Below are 17700 nucleotides of genomic sequence, written 5' to 3' on the forward strand. Positions count from 1 at the left end.
GAGCCACTCTCACTACTGCCCCAGGAGCTTACCTTGCTACACTCCAGCAGTTACTCAGGGAGTGGAGTTTCGTGCCTGCTTTTTTGAGTCAATAGCTGCCAGCTGGTGCACATGATTAACTGAGTAAGTATTTGGCATTTCAGTTTCAGCTACTAGACTCCTAAGGTGGGGTGTGTGTGTGTGTGTGTGTGTGCGTGTGTAGAATTCCCAAGTGGTGGAATGCAGAAAATAAGTAGATAAATGTCCATTAAAGGCAAGTTGAATTAGAAATGAATGACAATATATTCAAGTAGAAACATCTAGCAGGTGGGGTGGAAATGTGACACTATTCCCCAGAGAGCTAGAGTTACAGATTTGGGAGTTGGGTACTGATTGAATTGTGAGTTGGGAGTCTGGAGAGATTCAAACACAAACTTTTCATTTGCATATGAGGAATCTGCATCTGAGAGTGCTTTATCACTATAAATGTGCTGCCCACCCCAACCCCCCAACATTTATTAACTGAAAAATTAAAAAATTCATATTAGAGGAAATAGGATAAGAATATAGACAACACTAATAGAAAATTAGTGGAAGAAGAGAACCAGTGATTGTTGGGGACCTATTGTGCTTTTTATTTTTAAATGAAGATTTAAGTGCCAACTATATGTCAGGCACTATGCTAGGCCAACTTAATGGTAAGCAAAACTGGACGTGTCCTTGCAGCTGGAGAAACTGAAACAGGCTGGAGTGCACAGAGTTGGGGAAATGTGGCGAGAGGTCAAGTTAAGCTAAAGGTAAAAAGGAAGTAGAAGACACAGCAATTTGTCTGTACTTGTATAAAGATTTTGAGCTTTATGCCAAAGGGGTTAAGCTATGTAAAGGTTATATGGCAATTTTTACATTCATCATCTCATTTAATCCCTACACAACTCTGTAAGGCAGTATTAGCATTCTATTTTCATATGCAGAGACTGGAGTTCAGAAAGACTGACCTCCTAAATGCTATAAATAGTAGGAAATGATAGTGGGGGCAGACGGCTGGCAGGCAGGAAAGGGCTTCTCGGAGAGGGAGGGAGAATTCATACTTTTTAATGATGCCAGAAAAACAAAAAAAACAACAGTGTGTCACCAAATATTCACAACTTTGCAAGCAAGGTTTCATTACTATTTTTTAGATGGAGAAATTTTGGTCGCCCTTAGAAAGCGGAGAAACTGCCTTTCAAATCCCAAGACCATCAGCTCCACAGCTGCTGTGAAACGCTGCTTCCGAAAAACATCCCCTGACGTTCATTCGGTAGGTTTTAGATACAAATGAGAATCACCCCCGGCATCTGAAGGACCCTCAGGAAGCGGGGCCAGTGAGTGGGTAAAAGTCAGGGCGCGGTGGAGTCAAGACCGGGAGGTGTATTAAAGGGAGTCTTAATAAGAAAAGGAGGCATGAAGGGCTCTGAAGGAGAGCCTAAGGAGCTTGAGCTTTAGCCAGACCGCGGACACAAAGGCATAGATTATGCGATACATATTAAAGAGCAGCAACGCCTCCTGCAGTATTTACAGTACTCAAGTAGCCCGCCCGTCCTGTCCCAGTTTCGGTCCAGCCCGAGGCGGCGGCCTAGATGCTTGATGGACACGGTCGGCCAGATCGTTTGCGGTTTTCCAGCTCCCGCTTTCCCGCGGAATTCAGGTCTCGCCAGGGCTCGGAACACCGGCTCAGCTGGCGCCGTAGGTAAGGCCAGAAGCGTTCGCTCAGCGTCCCGCGCCCCTGGGTCCGCCGCGGGGGCGGGGAGGGGGCCGGGCCTGGGCCGGGTCTCCGGGAGGAAGCGCGTCGCGCGGCTTGACCCCGGCGGCGTTCCGTACCGTCGCGGCTTCGGCGGCGGAAACATGGCGGCCGTGGCCGGGCCGGTCGTGGAGAAAGTTTCCGACGAGAGGGGCCTGTGCTAGAACGTGCAGCCTCGGGCCGTCGCCTCCCCTGGCGTGTCGCCTCCCTGCTCCGAGTAGCGGGCTCAGCCCTAAATCTCTCCCTTTTCCGTGTTGGCCCCAGAGACGACTCCGAGGTAGGAGAGAGTGTTGGTGGCGGCGGTCGAGTCAGGAAGGGGGCCCAAGGGGGTCATCGGCAGGTTGGCGAGACCTGGGCACAGATACTGCCCAGGGCTCCGCGTGGTGCAGGTCCCAAGCTCCGCCCAGCCGGCCTCCCGAGGCGGGGATAGGGATACCGGCCCGAGGAGATGTCGATGGTGAGGGGTGGAGAATGGAAGGCTGGGCGCCTCTCGTTAGCTGCGAGTGGTTCCCCAGTCAGCTGAGCGCCCAGTTTTGGTTGCCTTCTCCCAAAGTAGAAGACAGCCAGGCTCCTTCTTGGGCCTTCCACATCTTGTTAGGAGGAGGCAGAATGGAAGAAGAATTGCAGTTGCTGCCCTATTGCTGAGGAATTTAATGTTCACGGAGCCATTCTTCTTGTCTGAGATGAGTCCAAAGAGTTATTATCATGAATTCATAGAAGCAAAGCACTGGAGTTCCTCGACTCCGTGCACAGTAGCTTCTTTCAACTTTTGGCACTCCGCATAGATGGGACGGAAATCGTTTCAGAGTCAAAAAATGTTGCACGTGATAGAGTGTGTCTCGGACTCAGTAAACCCTTCTCCCGAAGTAGGACAGAAAGAGAACTTGTTGGTTTGGGGGAAGTTGGATGAGTTAAGTGAAGGCTGGAGTAAGGCGGACAGAGAAACAAAACATTGATGGAAACTCCCTTAGCTCTGTCACTTCTTAACTGTGGGGTATTAGAAAACTTGTTTATTCTCTCCTTATTAATATGTGTTCTATAGCTGGCACTGTTATGAAATAGTTATTTCTGTATAAGTCCCTATTTCTTCAACAGATACTTGGTACCAAACTTTCTGCTTAACAGTGGATGTACAGTATTGAAGACAGACTTTCAGAGACCAAGTACAGGGATCAAATAAATGGGTTTAGGGTGATCACCCTAAGAAAATGGTTTAGGCGGAGACTTGAAGGGAGGAAAGAGCCAGGTGTGAGGAATGGGGTGGGGCCAGGAGGAGGGAAAGGAGTGCACCTGGAAGGGAATAGCATTAGTGCAGTTCACAACTGAAAGGTCAGTATGGCTGTAATACAGAGTTCAAGAAGAAAAGTGTTAAGAAATAAGTAAGGTCAGCTATAATGGAAAAAAATAAAAATCATTATTAAAAAATAAAAAAAAAACAAAAAGAAATGAGGCAGGAGAGTTACTCACATCCAACAAGGAGAGCCTTGTAAGGCATTTTAAGTTTAGACTTTTTTGCTTAGAGTGATGAGAAGCGGTTGAAGGGTTTTATGTAGCAGAATGATGTGACAAATTGTTATAAAAAAGGATATTTCTTGGAGAAGGGCAAGAGTGAATACAGGAAGACATTCAAGCATGAGATGATGACGGCCAAAATTGGAATTGTGACTCTGGTAATGGAAAGAAGTTGAAACATATAGGAGGTGTGTAGGAAGACGAGTGGACGGGACTTGGTGAGAATTAAATGTAGGTGGGGAAGGAGAGGAGAGTTGGAGTAGGATAGAGGATTTTATAAAACAGACTCTGGCAGTTACTAAGTGTATAGTGAGAAAAGCCTGGGCTTTGGATTGAACATCCTAAGGATAGATTCAGAATGAAGAACCTGTGAGGTGATGGAGAAGGAGAGACCACTGAGTTAGGGAAAGAAATCTGGAGACTGGTCTTTGGAAGCTAAAGAAAGAGCAGGTTTCAGAAGGTGAGAGGAGTCAAAAATGTTAGAGGTTGTTTGAAAAATGTGCAGGATAGTAAGTGGAAAGTACCCACTGGATTTAGGAATTTACAGGTTATTTAAGAACTTGGCAGGGCAGTTTGTTGTTGTGTGGTTTAAAACCCTGGTTTAGTTGGTTTGGTATGAGAAGTAAAGCCATCAGATATTGGCTGTCAAGAGGTCAGAGGATTAAACCTGGAAGAGGAGATGAGGATTAGTGAGGATTGTTTTAGTTTTGCTGTTTCTGTGTTTTTGGGTATAGTTTTTAAAAAGAGCTTTGTAATTGTTTAAGTGCTAATGGGTAAGAGAAGAATGAAAGTTGGAAGAGAGAGGAAAGAGTGTGAAGTTCTGGAAGAGGCAGAGGGGAAGAGATATGCCTATGGCATAGAGTTAGCCTTTGGAGTTCCCTTCGTGGCTCCGCAGTTAATGAACCCAACTAGGATTCATGAAGATGCAGGGTCGATCCCTGGCCTCATTCAATGGGTTAAGGATCCAGCATTGCTGTGAGTTGTGTGTGTGTGTGTGTAGGTTGAAGACGAGGCTCAGATACCATGTTGCTCTGGCTGTGGTGTAGGCTGGCACCCGTAGCTCCAATTCGACTCCGAGCCTGGGAACTTCCATATGCCTTTGGGTGTAGCCCTAAAAAGCAAAAAAATAAAAAAAGAGTTAGCCTTAGGGAAGGGAAGCTTTTCTTTCCTTGAATCAGGAGATGTATTAAGAGGTGGGTTTGTAGTGTTGAAAACTCAAGTAACCCCTGTTTTGATGACTCCATTGGAGGCAAAGTCATCTGGTGAGAATTTGGTGGGAAGTGGGTGTCAAAGATTTGAGGATAGGTAAGAGATGTTTGGACAGTCACAGAGAATAAGAGAACGTTGACCAGAGAATCACAGAAGTATGTCTCATGAATTAAGTGGCAAGCATTTAGCCAGGGGTGTGTTTGTGTGTTTTCTCCAACAGTGTTCAGTCATCTGAGCCCAAACTGTACTATCAATTCTTGGAGGATATATATTCCAACATATTTGTTGAATGATTATATAACCCATAGAAGTGATGTTTTAAAAAATGCAGTGCACCCTAGATACTATCAGTTTCTTATATGTAAGTGAAAAGATAAAACCTAAATATACTGAAGGAAGGTATTTTCTTCAGTGGTGTGTGGTATCCTCAAGTAAGAGATGATTGAATGAAAATGTAATTGAGGAAAATTAGCATTCCAAGTTAGTTAATAAACAGCTATAGAAAATATACTTTCTGAACATGTAAAATTAGTAATAATACTTGGAACCTCTCAGAGACCCTAAAGTTGTCACCCAGTGCCATTTTTCTCCAGCCAAATAGGTAATTAAGGGTTAATTTCAGGTTATCTCATGTTTCTGTTGGGTCTGTCTTTTAGTGTCCTGCTATTAGAAAGTATAAATAAGCTAATCACAAACCAGTTACTTTCTGAGTTTTTATCTGATAGTTCTCTATGGATATTCAGTGTAACCATGAGCTTTTGCATGGATCATTTCTTCTGAAATAGCACACTAGAAAATTTGAAGAATTACACAGTATATTTAAATTGTTTTTTGACTGTCATGTTTGAATTGCAACTTGAAAGGGCACTTAAGGTTGAAATAATTATCTGGGTCCTTTAACAAATAATTGTTGTGGTAACTTTTTAAAAGTTAAAGTTATAGTTTTTAATTTACTTTATAATAAATACTGGTCTGCATTCCAGCTTTACAGTTTTGACTAGAAACATCCAGAATTGGTTTGCTGCAGAGATTGTATTTAGATTTAGGAAGTAGGTTTGATCGTCAAAGTAATTTAGTAGAGATAAAAGCTCATGGAGGATTAATACATCAACCTTAATGGCTAACTTTAATACAGTTAAACTTCTAGTCAGTTTATTAAACAATGGCAAGACTAAGATTTTTTAGCATTTTAGAAGTGACTTGTGAAAAGATGTATGGGATTTTTGGCAGGAAGTAATGGTGCTATTATTGGATACTGATGCTTTACAAATTAGAAGTGATGATGAAGTCCCTCATTTCATTTAAGCGTTGAATAGCTTTCTATTGTGACAAACCCATCAGCTACAGCTCCGCTAACTTGAATATCCCATCTTTCCCTGTTACTGAAAAACCAGATAATTGGAATTAAAATGGATTAGGTGAATCCCTCACTATCTCTGGAGGAACACTTTCATTGATGCTTAGTCATAAAATTCTAGTGTATGATGGTAGAAAGCACTGCCATTTTGTTCAGCTAAACTGCAGAGTTTTTAAGCCAGAGACAGAGATAGTTACCATTAAGGTACATGCAAATCAGAACAAACCTTATTTCTCACTTACTCATTATTTTGTATAAAGAAGACATATGTGAAAGGTAAATTACATAAAATTAACAATGAAATATTTTTTCTTCTTTTTAGATCGCTATAAACAAATCCCACCCAAGAAAATGCTGAAATAGGAGTTCAGATACATTGGATTTGCTGGATGAAATACAAGCAGTTAATTTTTGTAAAGTGGGGAGAAAGCCCAAATTAACAGATTAATGTGTAAATCACTGCGTTATTGCTTTAGTCATTGTCTCTATTTAGCAATGACAAGACTGGGAGAAGTAAACAAAGAAGTAAACATGCATTCTTCAGTGCGTTATCTTGGCTATTTAGCCAGAATCAATTTACTGGTTGCCATATGCCTAGGTCTTTATGTAAGATGGGAAAAAATAGCAAATTCTTTAATTTTGGTCATTTTTATTCTTGGTCTTTTTGTTCTTGGAATTGCCAGCATACTCTATTATTATTTTTCAATGGAAGCAGCAAGTTTAAGTCTCTCCAATCTTTGGTTTGGATTCTTGCTTGGCCTCTTATGTTTTCTTGATAATTCGTCCTTTAAAAATGACGTGAAAGAAGAATCAACCAAATATTTGCTTCTAACATCCATAGTATTAAGGATACTCTGCTCTTTGGTGGAGAGAATTTCTGGTTATGTCCGTCATCGACCCACCTTACTAACCACAGTTGAATTTCTGGAACTTGTTGGCTTTGCCATTGCCAGCACAACGATGTTGGTGGAAAAGTCTCTGAGTGTCATTTTACTTGTTGTAGCTTTGGCCATGCTGATTATTGACCTGAGAATGAAGTCTTTTCTAGCTATTCCAAACTTAGTTATTTTTTCAGTCTTGTTGTTTTTCTCTTCATTGGAAACTCCCAAAAATCCGGTTGCTTTTGCATGTTTTTTTATTTGCCTGATAACTGATCCTTTCCTTGACATTTATTTTAGTGGACTTTCAGTAACTGAAAGGTGGAAACCCTTTTTGTACCGTGGAAGAATTTGCAGAAGACTTTCAGTTGTTTTCACTGGGATGATTGAGCTTACATTTTTTATTCTCTCAGCATTTAAACTTAGAGACACTCATCTCTGGTATTTTGTAATACCAGGCTTTTCCATTTTTGGAATTTTCTGGATGATTTGCCATATTATTTTCCTTTTAACTCTTTGGGGATTCCACACTAAATTAAATGACTGCCATAAAGTATATTTTACCCATAGGATAGATAATAATAGCCTCGACAGAATCATGGCATCCAAAGGGATGCGTCATTTTTGCTTAATTTCAGAGCAGTTAGTTTTTTTCAGTCTTCTTGCAACAGCAATTTTGGGAGCAGTTTCCTGGCAGGTAAGCTTATAGTTTGTTTATTATGTGAATGTATATGATATGTGATTAAATGCTTGCTTCAGTGGTTGAATTATTAGAATCGGAAGATTGATGTTCCTGATTTCAGAAGTTTTTTTTTTTTTTTTTTTTTTGGCACTTATTTAATTTCGTTCCTGGAATTGAAGTACTTAATGAATATGAATATTGACAGGATAATTTCATTTGATCTCTAGCAAGAGATACCAAAATGTTGGGATTACCCAGCATGTGACATGCCTCCTACTTTCTGATTATTCATTAATGAAATGTTCATAGATTAAAGATCCTTAGAATATTAACATTTGAAGAGTTCTTAGAGATTGCACTTTAATTTTACACGAGGAAATTGAAAGCCAGGGTCACTGGTACTAGCCAGAACTAGGTTACCTAGCTTCTATCTAGTTATCGGTCTTCTCGCTGCATTTCTTTCATACAGCCATCTCCTCAGAAATTTTATATAAAACGTGATTAGATATATAATAACAAATCAGGTTCTTAATTACAGATTAGAACCTCTCCTAAGATAAGAAAATAACTTTTACAATGTATTTGCTGCTCACAATATGTTTTTTATAAAGTCTTTTATAGACAAAGACTTTCAGATACTATGGTTGGAGTTTGTAGTTTATATTCCATTCTCTGAACATTTATTGACTATACTGTGTATCAGGTATTGTTCAGATGCTGAAGATCTCAAGATGAATAATAAAATGTCTGTCATTAAAGAAGGCACAATCTCTAATGGGAAGCAAAAAAGACATGCATGTAAACAAACATTATTTACAGCGTGGCAAATGCTATATGTGATTTGGGTACATCAGGGCAAAATGGAGAAGAATGTTGCTTGGTGCACGTCTCTGCTTTGCCCAAGTTGCAGCAAAGTGATTTCTAGATGTGAGTGTTTGAAAAGGAGATGTGCCTGGGCATGGTGCTTTTTTTGTGGGCTAGGCATGGAGCCTGTGTGGGAGTCAACATCCTGGGTTGTTGCCTAAGTATGTACTGTGCTTGCCTCTGGTAGGTCCTGTCAGAATGATGATGATGGATGAAGTTGGAAACTCTTTACCAAGGGTTCTCCTTCCTCTTCCTCACCTCGCTCCTTCCTGTTAGCTCCTTTCCCAGCTGTGCTTTTTTTCATTTCCAGATCATCCTCATTCATGCTCCATACCTTTCCAGATCGTCAAATCCTATTAACTAAGTATTTTGAAAGTCACCAATTTCTGGTTTTCTTATATAAGTGGTCTTCAAACATGGTTTGTGTACCACTGGAGGTACACAGGAGCTTTCCAGTGGATATGTCAGCGCAGATAATTTTAAGTCGATCAGTTTCTAGATTCTCACCTTTCACTCTACTCTTTCTTAAAGTTTATCTACTTGAGAATGCCTCTCAATTTAGGCGTGGAGTGGTATCTTACTGTGGTTTTAATTTGCATGTCTCTAATGACTAACAATGTTGAACATCTTTTAATACGTGTATTAGTCATTCACTTATCTTTGTTATCTATGAAAATCTTTTTTTGATCTAAATTGTGTTACTCGTCTTACAGTTGAATTATAAGGGTTCTTTTTATATTCTGAATACAAGCATTTTATCAGATACATGACTTGGAAATGTTTTCTCCTAGTCTGTAGCTTATCTTTTTTCTTAATAATACCTTTTACAAGTTTTTAGCTTTATGAAGTCCAGTTTATCAACTTTTTCTTTTATGGACTGTGCTTTTAGGTTCATATCTAAGAAATCTTTGCTCAACCCTAGGTCACAGAGATTTTTCTCCTATAGTTTTTCTTCTGGTAGTTTTATCATTTTTTTTGCTTTTACATTTAGGTATGTAATTGAGTCAATTTTTGTTTGGGATAAAGTAAGGATTTTTTTTTTTAATTTGGCTTTCTAATCATTCCAATAACCATTCGTTGAAAAGACTATTCTTTCCCTTGTTGAGTTGCCTTGGTACTTTTGTCCAAAATCAGTTTCTGAGTTCTCTTTTTTGTTCCAAATAACTGTGCTGTCTCACAAGATATTTTCTAATTTCTCTTGAAATTTCTTCTTTGACTTATGCAATATTTACAAGTTTGTTGTGTGGTATTGTAATATTTGGAGGATTTCCCACATTTCTTTATGTTATTAATTTCTAATTCCATGTAATCAGAGAACATAGTTTGTATGATTTTAGTCTTTTATTAAGCCTTTTTTTTTTGTGGCCTAGCATGTTTTACTCTGGAGTTGAATATCATATTTACTTGGAAAGAATGAGTATTCTGCTGTTGTTGAATGACAGTGTTCTATATAAAGATCAGCTAGTTTGGTTGGTTGGTGTTGGTCATGTGTCTATATGCTTGGTGATTTTCTAATTCTGAGAGAGTGATATTGAAAATCTCCACTAAAATTACTAAATTGTATATTTCTCCTTTCAATTCTGTCATTTTCTTGCCTCATGCATTTTGGGGCTCTGTTCCTGTGTGTATATACCTCTTCGGTTACACCTTCTGAATATATCAACCTTTTTATTATTATGATCAGCAACATAGTTGAATAGTTACAATAGAGATGTAATGGCTTGCAAAGCCTTACATTTTAACTCTCTGGCTCTAAGTGTGCCAACTTCTGTTTTAGACCAGTGCTTCTCAAACTTTATTATGCATAGGAATCATGTGGGGATCTTGTTAAAATTCTGAAGACTAGAATTAAGTAATTTGTGGGAAGATCCTGAAACTCTGCATTTCCAGAAATCTTAAAGGTGATGCGGAAAGTCCTAGTCAGAGGTACACCCGTTGAGTGGTAAGGTTTTAAGTTACCTATTCAAGACTAATGTGTATCTACCAGAGTTTTGTCTGCATTAGTTGCTATTTGGTAACTGCTGCCTGTGGTATAGGCATTATGTCTTTGATGCAATTTTTGCTTAACATTCCTAAATGATATTGATACTGATTAGCTTTTTTTTTTTTTCCTTTGTCTCTTTTTAGGCCACACCCATGGTCTATGGAGGTTCCCAGGCTAAGGGTTGAATCGGAGCTGTAGCCACTGGCCTATGCCACAGCCATGCCAGATCCAAGTCACATCTGCAACCTACACCACAGCTTATAGCAACACTGGATCCTTAACCCACTGAGTGAGACCAGGGATTGAACCTGTGTCCTAATGGATTCTAGTCAGATTTGTTTCTCCTGAGCCACAACAGTAACTCCCCTGGTTAGCTTTTTAATAATATAATCTAGATTCATGTTTCACATTTCTGTAAGAGTAATACTAAAATGTTAAACTGATCTTCCCCATTGTCCCATTAAAATATCCTTCAGTGTATGGATGCCCACTGGAAAAAGTACAATTCATCAATTTTTTTTTCTTATATGAATCATCTTTTGATGTCATATCTAAGAAATCTTTGACCTCATTTGAGAAGAATCTCTGGCTAACCCCACATGGATAGCTTTGGTTTTTGTTAGTTTTACTGAGTTTAATAACATTTTCAGAATGAGTAAGTTGTTATCATTCCAAGTTATTTACACTAAAAAGCTCGAATTTTACCATTAACTTCTGTAGTGTTTTGTTCATAATCTCATTTCAGTTTTAAAATGCAACATTACAGCTGCTGTGTCCTGCAGTTTGTATGGTGTTCACTGAATATGCTTTTTGCTTTTGTCTTTAGTACTTTTTTCCTTAAATAAGTCAATAAGAAGTACTTACCCAGTACCATAGCCATTTGGTGCTAGTTTTATTTCTTAACTACAGGGTTTTCTGAAATTGATACTTGACTATTCACATAAGGATAAAAAGAGAGGAGAATGTCTAAATACCCAAGGAGGCATACCCATAGCTTGCCTCTTAGGTGTAGTGATTTTCTCTGAAATCTTTGATTTGAGATTTTATATGCCTTTCCTTGCCACCCACTGTCATTTGCAGATTCCCTGGGGCTTTGATGCAACAGCTTTTTGGAGGACCCCTTTGACTCAAACCAAAAAAACCATAATTACATTTAATTTCTCTGTAGGGGAAGCCATAGTAATCACTGGATTTGACAGAACAAGATCAACCTCACATCCAAGGAAGGGAGGGAATCCACAGATACTGCATGATTTCATTTCTAGCAAGATGGCTGAATCAGCCTTATTATTTCACGTGGCATGGGGAGTAGGGAGTTTTCAAAACTTTTGCCAAAACTAGAAGTACACATTTCGTAATTTTTGGTTTTGTTTCATTTGTCTTCCTAAAGTTTTGAGATATTTTAGATTAGTTGGGAGACACTAAGTCTTTTTATTTTTATTTTTTATTTTATTTTTTTTTTCTTTTTAGGGCCACACCCATGGCATGTGGAAGTACCCAGGCTAGGGGGCAAATTGGAACTGCAGCTGCTGGCCTACACCACAGCCACAGCAACACAGGACCCAAGCCACACCTGTGACCTATGCCACAGCTTATGGCAACAACAGATCCCTAATCCACTGAGCAAGGCTGGGGATTGAACTCACATCCTCATGGAACCAGTTGGATTCTTAGCCTGCTGAGCCACAACAGGAACTCCTAAGACACTGTCTTGTTAGCTTGAAGGTGTACTTTTAATTTCTTATCTATTCTGCCAGAACACTATGAAATGTTTTTTTTTTCCCCTAAAACAGCAACAGTGATCTGAATATTTATTCATGAAATAAGAACGTGAATTTTTTCTTTACCCTGACTTTCTAGCTTTTAAAAATTAAAACATTTAATGACGAGATTTTTATTTTAATAATAAGACAACATTTATTTGTTTTTCGATGTGTTAGGTACAATTCTGTGTACTTTGTGTGTTTAATCCTCATGACACTCTGAAATAGGTACCATTATTATTCTCATTTTGTAGAGAAGAAACATGCTTGAGAGACTACATGACTGGTGTGCATCCAGGCAGTCTGCCTTCATGGCATTCACTCTTAATCATTTTTCTTAAGTCCTTGTTTTAGAGTTGGAAATGCACATCGAGATTTAATGTAAACTCTTTATTTTGCCCATGGGGAAAAGTAAGTTTCAATAGACTGTCCAAGTTTGATTTCCATGTCAGTGTTTCACCTTTATCAGGATTGTGGTCTAAAGAAAATTCTAATTTTGCTATCTCAGTTAAGACTACTAAAAAAAGAAATTTGTTTTCTAATGCATATTTTAGGTCTTCACTCTACAACAAGGTCTTCTAAATAGCTGTAATCACTTACACTGCCAACTGGAGATTGGCACTTGCCGTCTCCCTCTACAGGGATTAAATCATGAGCTGCTGCAGCTGCTGACCTTCAACACCCCTGAAAAAGTCGAGGTTGGAGATCAGGAGTGAGGTACTCTTTGCTCTGGGAAATTAGAACAGGTCTCAAGATATTTTCAGATTTTTATGAGCATAATTCTTACACCTCATATCTAGAAAAGCACTAAAATCCTTCATGGTAATGTCTGCTCTTCATGACTAGCAGCAACCTTTTGCAAAATGTGTGCTTAATTGCATGTATATCCCCTTCACCAAAATCGCATATATACTGACCTTCCTTCCCCCTACCTCTTTGGAGCAGTTTCTCAGAGCCAGCTGAAATGCTGCCCTCTGGGCTGTAATCCTCATTTTATCCCAAATGACAACTCTCATGTAGTGCATTTTTTTCTTTCAGTTGACAATATAAAAAATTAACCATCATTTAAATTTTGTCATTCTGCTCATAATATCTCATTTTGATTTAAAAATGCTTCATTGTAAACTACCATTTTACTGTTAGACATATTTCTAATCTATGGAATAAGCTTGTAAAATATCCCTCTTTTATAGATTTGGACTCAAAAGCTTAATTTGTTCATGTACACACAGATGGTAAGTGGCTAAGTTAGGAATGAACCAAAGTCTTAACTCCAAAGCTTGAGTCCTTTCCTCTGCATCCTATTGGCTACCTAAGGAAATCCATGCTTTAAAACTAAAGTAGCTTTTCTAATGTTCTTAAATTTCTTGAACTAAGCAAAGTTTTGGAAGTTGCCTGTTTCTCAGATATGGGTTTCTTATGTTGAAGAGCATAATATCCACATTTATGTATTGCTTTAAAACATACATTTATATATTCTGTTTCTTAGACTTCTATGTATAATGTTTCCTAAACCTGGCTTACTTAAGGTGACTCATACAGAAATATTTCTATACAAGCAATATTCGTATCTCTTATGTAAGAGCTAGGTTTTTAAAACAATGAGATTCCAATGTTAGGTAAACAGATTTTGTTCCTATTACCTGAGAAATTTTTAGGGTATGAAAATAATATCTTGACCATGAGTTGAAAGCCCAGCCTGAATAGACATTAACTAATAACTACTTTTATGCAGTGAATATTAAAGTTGTTTATTAGTCTGCTATTATGTTCAGCTTATATCTGCTTTGAAATTTGAACCATATCTTAAAGTTTGATAGTGAGCTTAGAGTGATTTATAGAAGCAAAGGAAGAAAAGTACCATACTTAACTAGTTTTGATCAAGTAAGTTGATCTCATTTGTTATAGGGAGTTGCTTGAACTGTAAGTTATACTCCAACGTCATAAATGACTTTTAGGTTGAAGTTTTGAATAAAGGGTTGCAGGCCAGTAAAATTGAAGCTTTCTGAATGTAGTGAATGGATAAAACATCATAAATTTATTTTGGCTTCCCTTGGACATACTTGCCGTCAGTTAACAATGCAAATTTTTTGTATAGTTAAACCGTCCACTTCTGTCTGTGTGTTTTCTTGATAGTATATTTAATGTTGTTTCTTTAAACTCACTAAAAGTAGTTGTATTTAATGATTTTGTTCCTGATACATTTGCTTTTTAAAAATTAATTAGACTTACTACTTGAGTTATCTGCAGGTTGATTAGAAATTAACTTTATCGTTTAGGCAGTTCACTGCGAAGTTATAAACTGTTTAATACCCTTTTCTAATGGTAGAAACTGTATTTTAATTTCACAACAAAAATCTTAGTACTTGTAGCTTTATAAGATTCTTTAATGCAGAAGTCAGTAATAATCATTGGTATTCTATACATATGAATATAGAAAGGCTAGTCTCTATAATTGACCTATTTAGATAAATAGATCCAAGTTTAAAATAAATATTTCTAGGCCTGCTTTCAGGAATGAGAATTTTCATTCTCATTTCTGTATGAAATAAGAAAAATCGATAGGTAGCAAATTAATAAGTTTTAAAGATGGGTTGACTAAACAAAACAAAAATAATATATTTTGATGGTACAGCATTCTAATCTTTTACCATTTACATGGTAAATTTAGTTCCCACTTTAAGTAGAATATCAAATTCCTTAATATTTATAAATTTTGTTTGATATATACATTCTTTCCTGTCATGAAATTTCCTGATCACTCTTGTACAAAAGGCTATTTATAAACCTGAATTTCTCATTCTTGCTTCTAAAAACTATCCTATTTAAGGATTAATGTGCAGAGTTTTTTTGTTTGTTTGTTTGTTTTTAAGGATGGTATTTCCTTGTTTCTGCTTTTTTTTTTTAATCTTGTAATTATGTCCTCATACCACAGTAAACAGGCATGACTGTAAGATTATTGAGTAGACACATTTTTATTTGTCCAGAACATTTTTTTAAAATGAACTGTTTACTTTTAGGTAGCAATGCATTTGCCTTTACAATCCTTACCACTGCTTGTTACTTCTACAGCTGCTTCACATATTTGCTTTTCTAACTCCTGAAAGCTTTTGTGACCCTTGCTATAAATTATAACACAGTGAATTACTTAGTTTTTTATATTGCTTATATTGCTACCTGGATCAGAGAAACACTAGTTATGTAAAATTGTAGGTAGAAGTATTGGTGATGTTATTTAGTGATTATTTTTTATAAATGGCTGATGTAATTTGAAAGTACAGCTCTTCCTCAGTATCTCCAGGAGATTGCTTCCAGTACCCCCTGTGAATAACAAAATTTGCAGTCCTTTCTATTCATGGTGTAGTACAGTTGGCCATCAATATAGGAGAGTTCCCTGTCCACTGAAATACTTTAATATAAACAAAGGTTTAATTGGTCAAAGCATTTTCTTTTAAAGCAGAACAACATAGACAATAGAAGTTTTAGAAATTGAAAAGAAAGTAATGAAATTATCAATATTTATAGATAAGATGATTACCTGGTAAGCCTAAGGGTTAACTGAAAAACCCTTGAAGTTGCTATAGTAATAATTATGAGAATTGTTGCATCTTGAAAGTTGTAAACTATGTTATAAAAGGGTGATTTTGCTCATTGATACATTTATCATTAACCCAACCAGTATAAAAACTATATAAATTCTCTTGAACTTACATAAGTTGAATATGAGGAAAGAAGTGATAACGGAAATATATTTTAATACCATTTAGGTGGCAAATGATAACATGTAAATTTACACAAATCAGTATCTTGGAAATCAATAATCAGTTAGAAAATGTAAGGAAATAATTCTACTCATAGAACAACAGAAACATAAAATGGCTATAAATTGGTTTAAAAGAAATTTAGGAAATTTTTATGAAGACTGTAAAACTCCACTGAAAGAAGATGTGTGAAAAAATGATACTGTCCCTTTTGGGATACGAAACTCAATACCATGCTTTACAGACATTGTTATAGAGGAAACAGTTTTCACACTGATCTGTACTTATGCTGCTGTCAAGAGGAGCAAAAATCAAGAGGAGCTTCAGAGGTAGGGTCCCTGGTAACTTACCTCCCAATTTAAGATGGCACATTAAAGGAAAAGGATGGAGCCATGTACACGACATCAGTCATGAATTTACATCCTAACATTGGATCATCCTAGTGATCTAACCTGGAGTAAGTGGTCAAATCTGGAGTAAGATATCTAGACTGGTAATGCCCCCAGCACCCTTTAAGAAACAAAAATCCTCTTGGAGGAGGTATAATTATCCTAGGTCTGAAATTAGTATATAACTTTTTTTGCATATGGTGTTCAGCTAATAAATGTAACCGTACACACACACATAGAATTAAGAGCCAGGAGTAGCAGAACCAAAAGAAAATAGACTGAAAAGTCTTGAGATACTGGAATTATCAAACACAGAGAAAGCCATCATACTTGGTAAGTGGAAGAAAAATAAAAGCAGAGATACTGCATAATGATAGGAAGTTGGAAAGTATAAAAAAGTTACAAAGCAGATTTGAAAAAGAACTAGAGGAAAGTTGTGGAATAAGAAAATAAAATACCTGAAATGCATTTACTGTACAAATTTAACAGATTAGACAAATGAGAAATGAGCATTAGTTAACTGGAAAATATAGTTCAGAAGAAGCAATGGAAGAAGCTCAAAGAAGGAAAAAATAGGGAAAACACAGAAGAAAAGGGTAAGATTCAAAGAGGGTAATACCTTGTGATCTCATGTGAGTTTTACTGAAGTCCTAGAAAGAAAACAAGAAATGAAAGCACAAGGAAATATTTGAAAGGATAGATAGGTCAGTGAAACAGTACAGTACAAAAACAAATATCAGAATTCCTGATTTATGACAGAGATGGTACAGTAAGGTAGAATGGTTGAGATTTTCAGTTACTGGTAATTAGACAATTGGACGTTCATATAAAAGACTTAATTTGGACCATTAGCATAAAAATCAGTTCAGTTTGTGTTGATTCAAATGCAAAGTGCAAAACAGTAAAGCCTTTTGAGGGTAATATAAAATACTTTCTTGACCTTTGGATGGAGGAAGATTTAACAAGGCACAAAATGACTACATTACACTTAAGAAGCAGTAACAGCATTAACAAAGTCAGAGTGGGGAAGGTATTTACGTTGCAATGAACTCAATGAACTGTGGAACCAACAGTGCAATGAAACTCAAATCAATGATGGAAAGGCAGCCGCATGGCAAAATATTTAATACTTAACCAAAGACAAAACCCAAATGATCAATGATATTTAACATAATAATCAGAGAACTTGATATTTATACTGGTTTTATCATAGAGGAAAATTAAAAGGAATCTAAATACAAACAGTGGGGAATCAGCTAATTAAAGTATTATAAATATGTTAAGAACACCATTTGGTCTGAACAAATAATTTAGGATTTAGTAGGCTTATAATATATTTAAAAGTTTGCAGAACATTATGTAATCCCACTTTGATAAAAATAAGTATTTGTGAATATAAATTGCATGACGTCTGGACACATTTTTAAAAGTTCACTGTGTATGGATAATGCTACTTGGAATCATTCTAATCATATCTTTTTACTTATTTTGTTTCTAAATTGAGCATATAATGTATAATTTATATATTTGGTAACACAAAATGTA

At 37.0% G+C, this 17700-nt stretch overlaps 1 protein-coding gene across 5 annotated transcripts in view; it reads left to right on the plus strand.

The window, feature by feature from the left end:
* The first annotated feature begins 1528 nt into the window (after nucleotides 1–1528).
* Nucleotides 1529–17700, plus strand: part of TMEM168 (transmembrane protein 168) — a 31376-nt gene continuing 15204 nt past the window's right edge. For 2 of the 5 annotated variants that reach the window (XR_014834202.1, XM_085005756.1), the window contains exons 1-3: nucleotides 1831–2033; nucleotides 6157–7409; nucleotides 12560–12722. Coding sequence is in view for 2 of the 5 variants with exons in the window: in XM_005673235.4 (XP_005673292.1) it covers nucleotides 6282–7409 (1128 nt within the window). In the remaining 3 variants the exon portion in view is untranslated. Of the gene's footprint in view, nucleotides 1706–1830; nucleotides 2034–6156; nucleotides 7410–12559; nucleotides 12723–17700 lie in introns of those variants that run through there. The other 3 variants (XM_005673235.4, XM_003134765.7, XM_085005755.1) reach the window with 3 other exon arrangements.

Source organism: Sus scrofa, chromosome 18 (genome assembly GCF_054392235.1).
Source record: "Sus scrofa isolate SSC_HxYL_T2T_F1_AM1 chromosome 18, Sscrofa_HxYL_maternal_Yorkshire_Landrace_v2.0, whole genome shotgun sequence".
Classification (NCBI taxonomy): Eukaryota; Metazoa; Chordata; class Mammalia; order Artiodactyla; family Suidae; genus Sus; species Sus scrofa.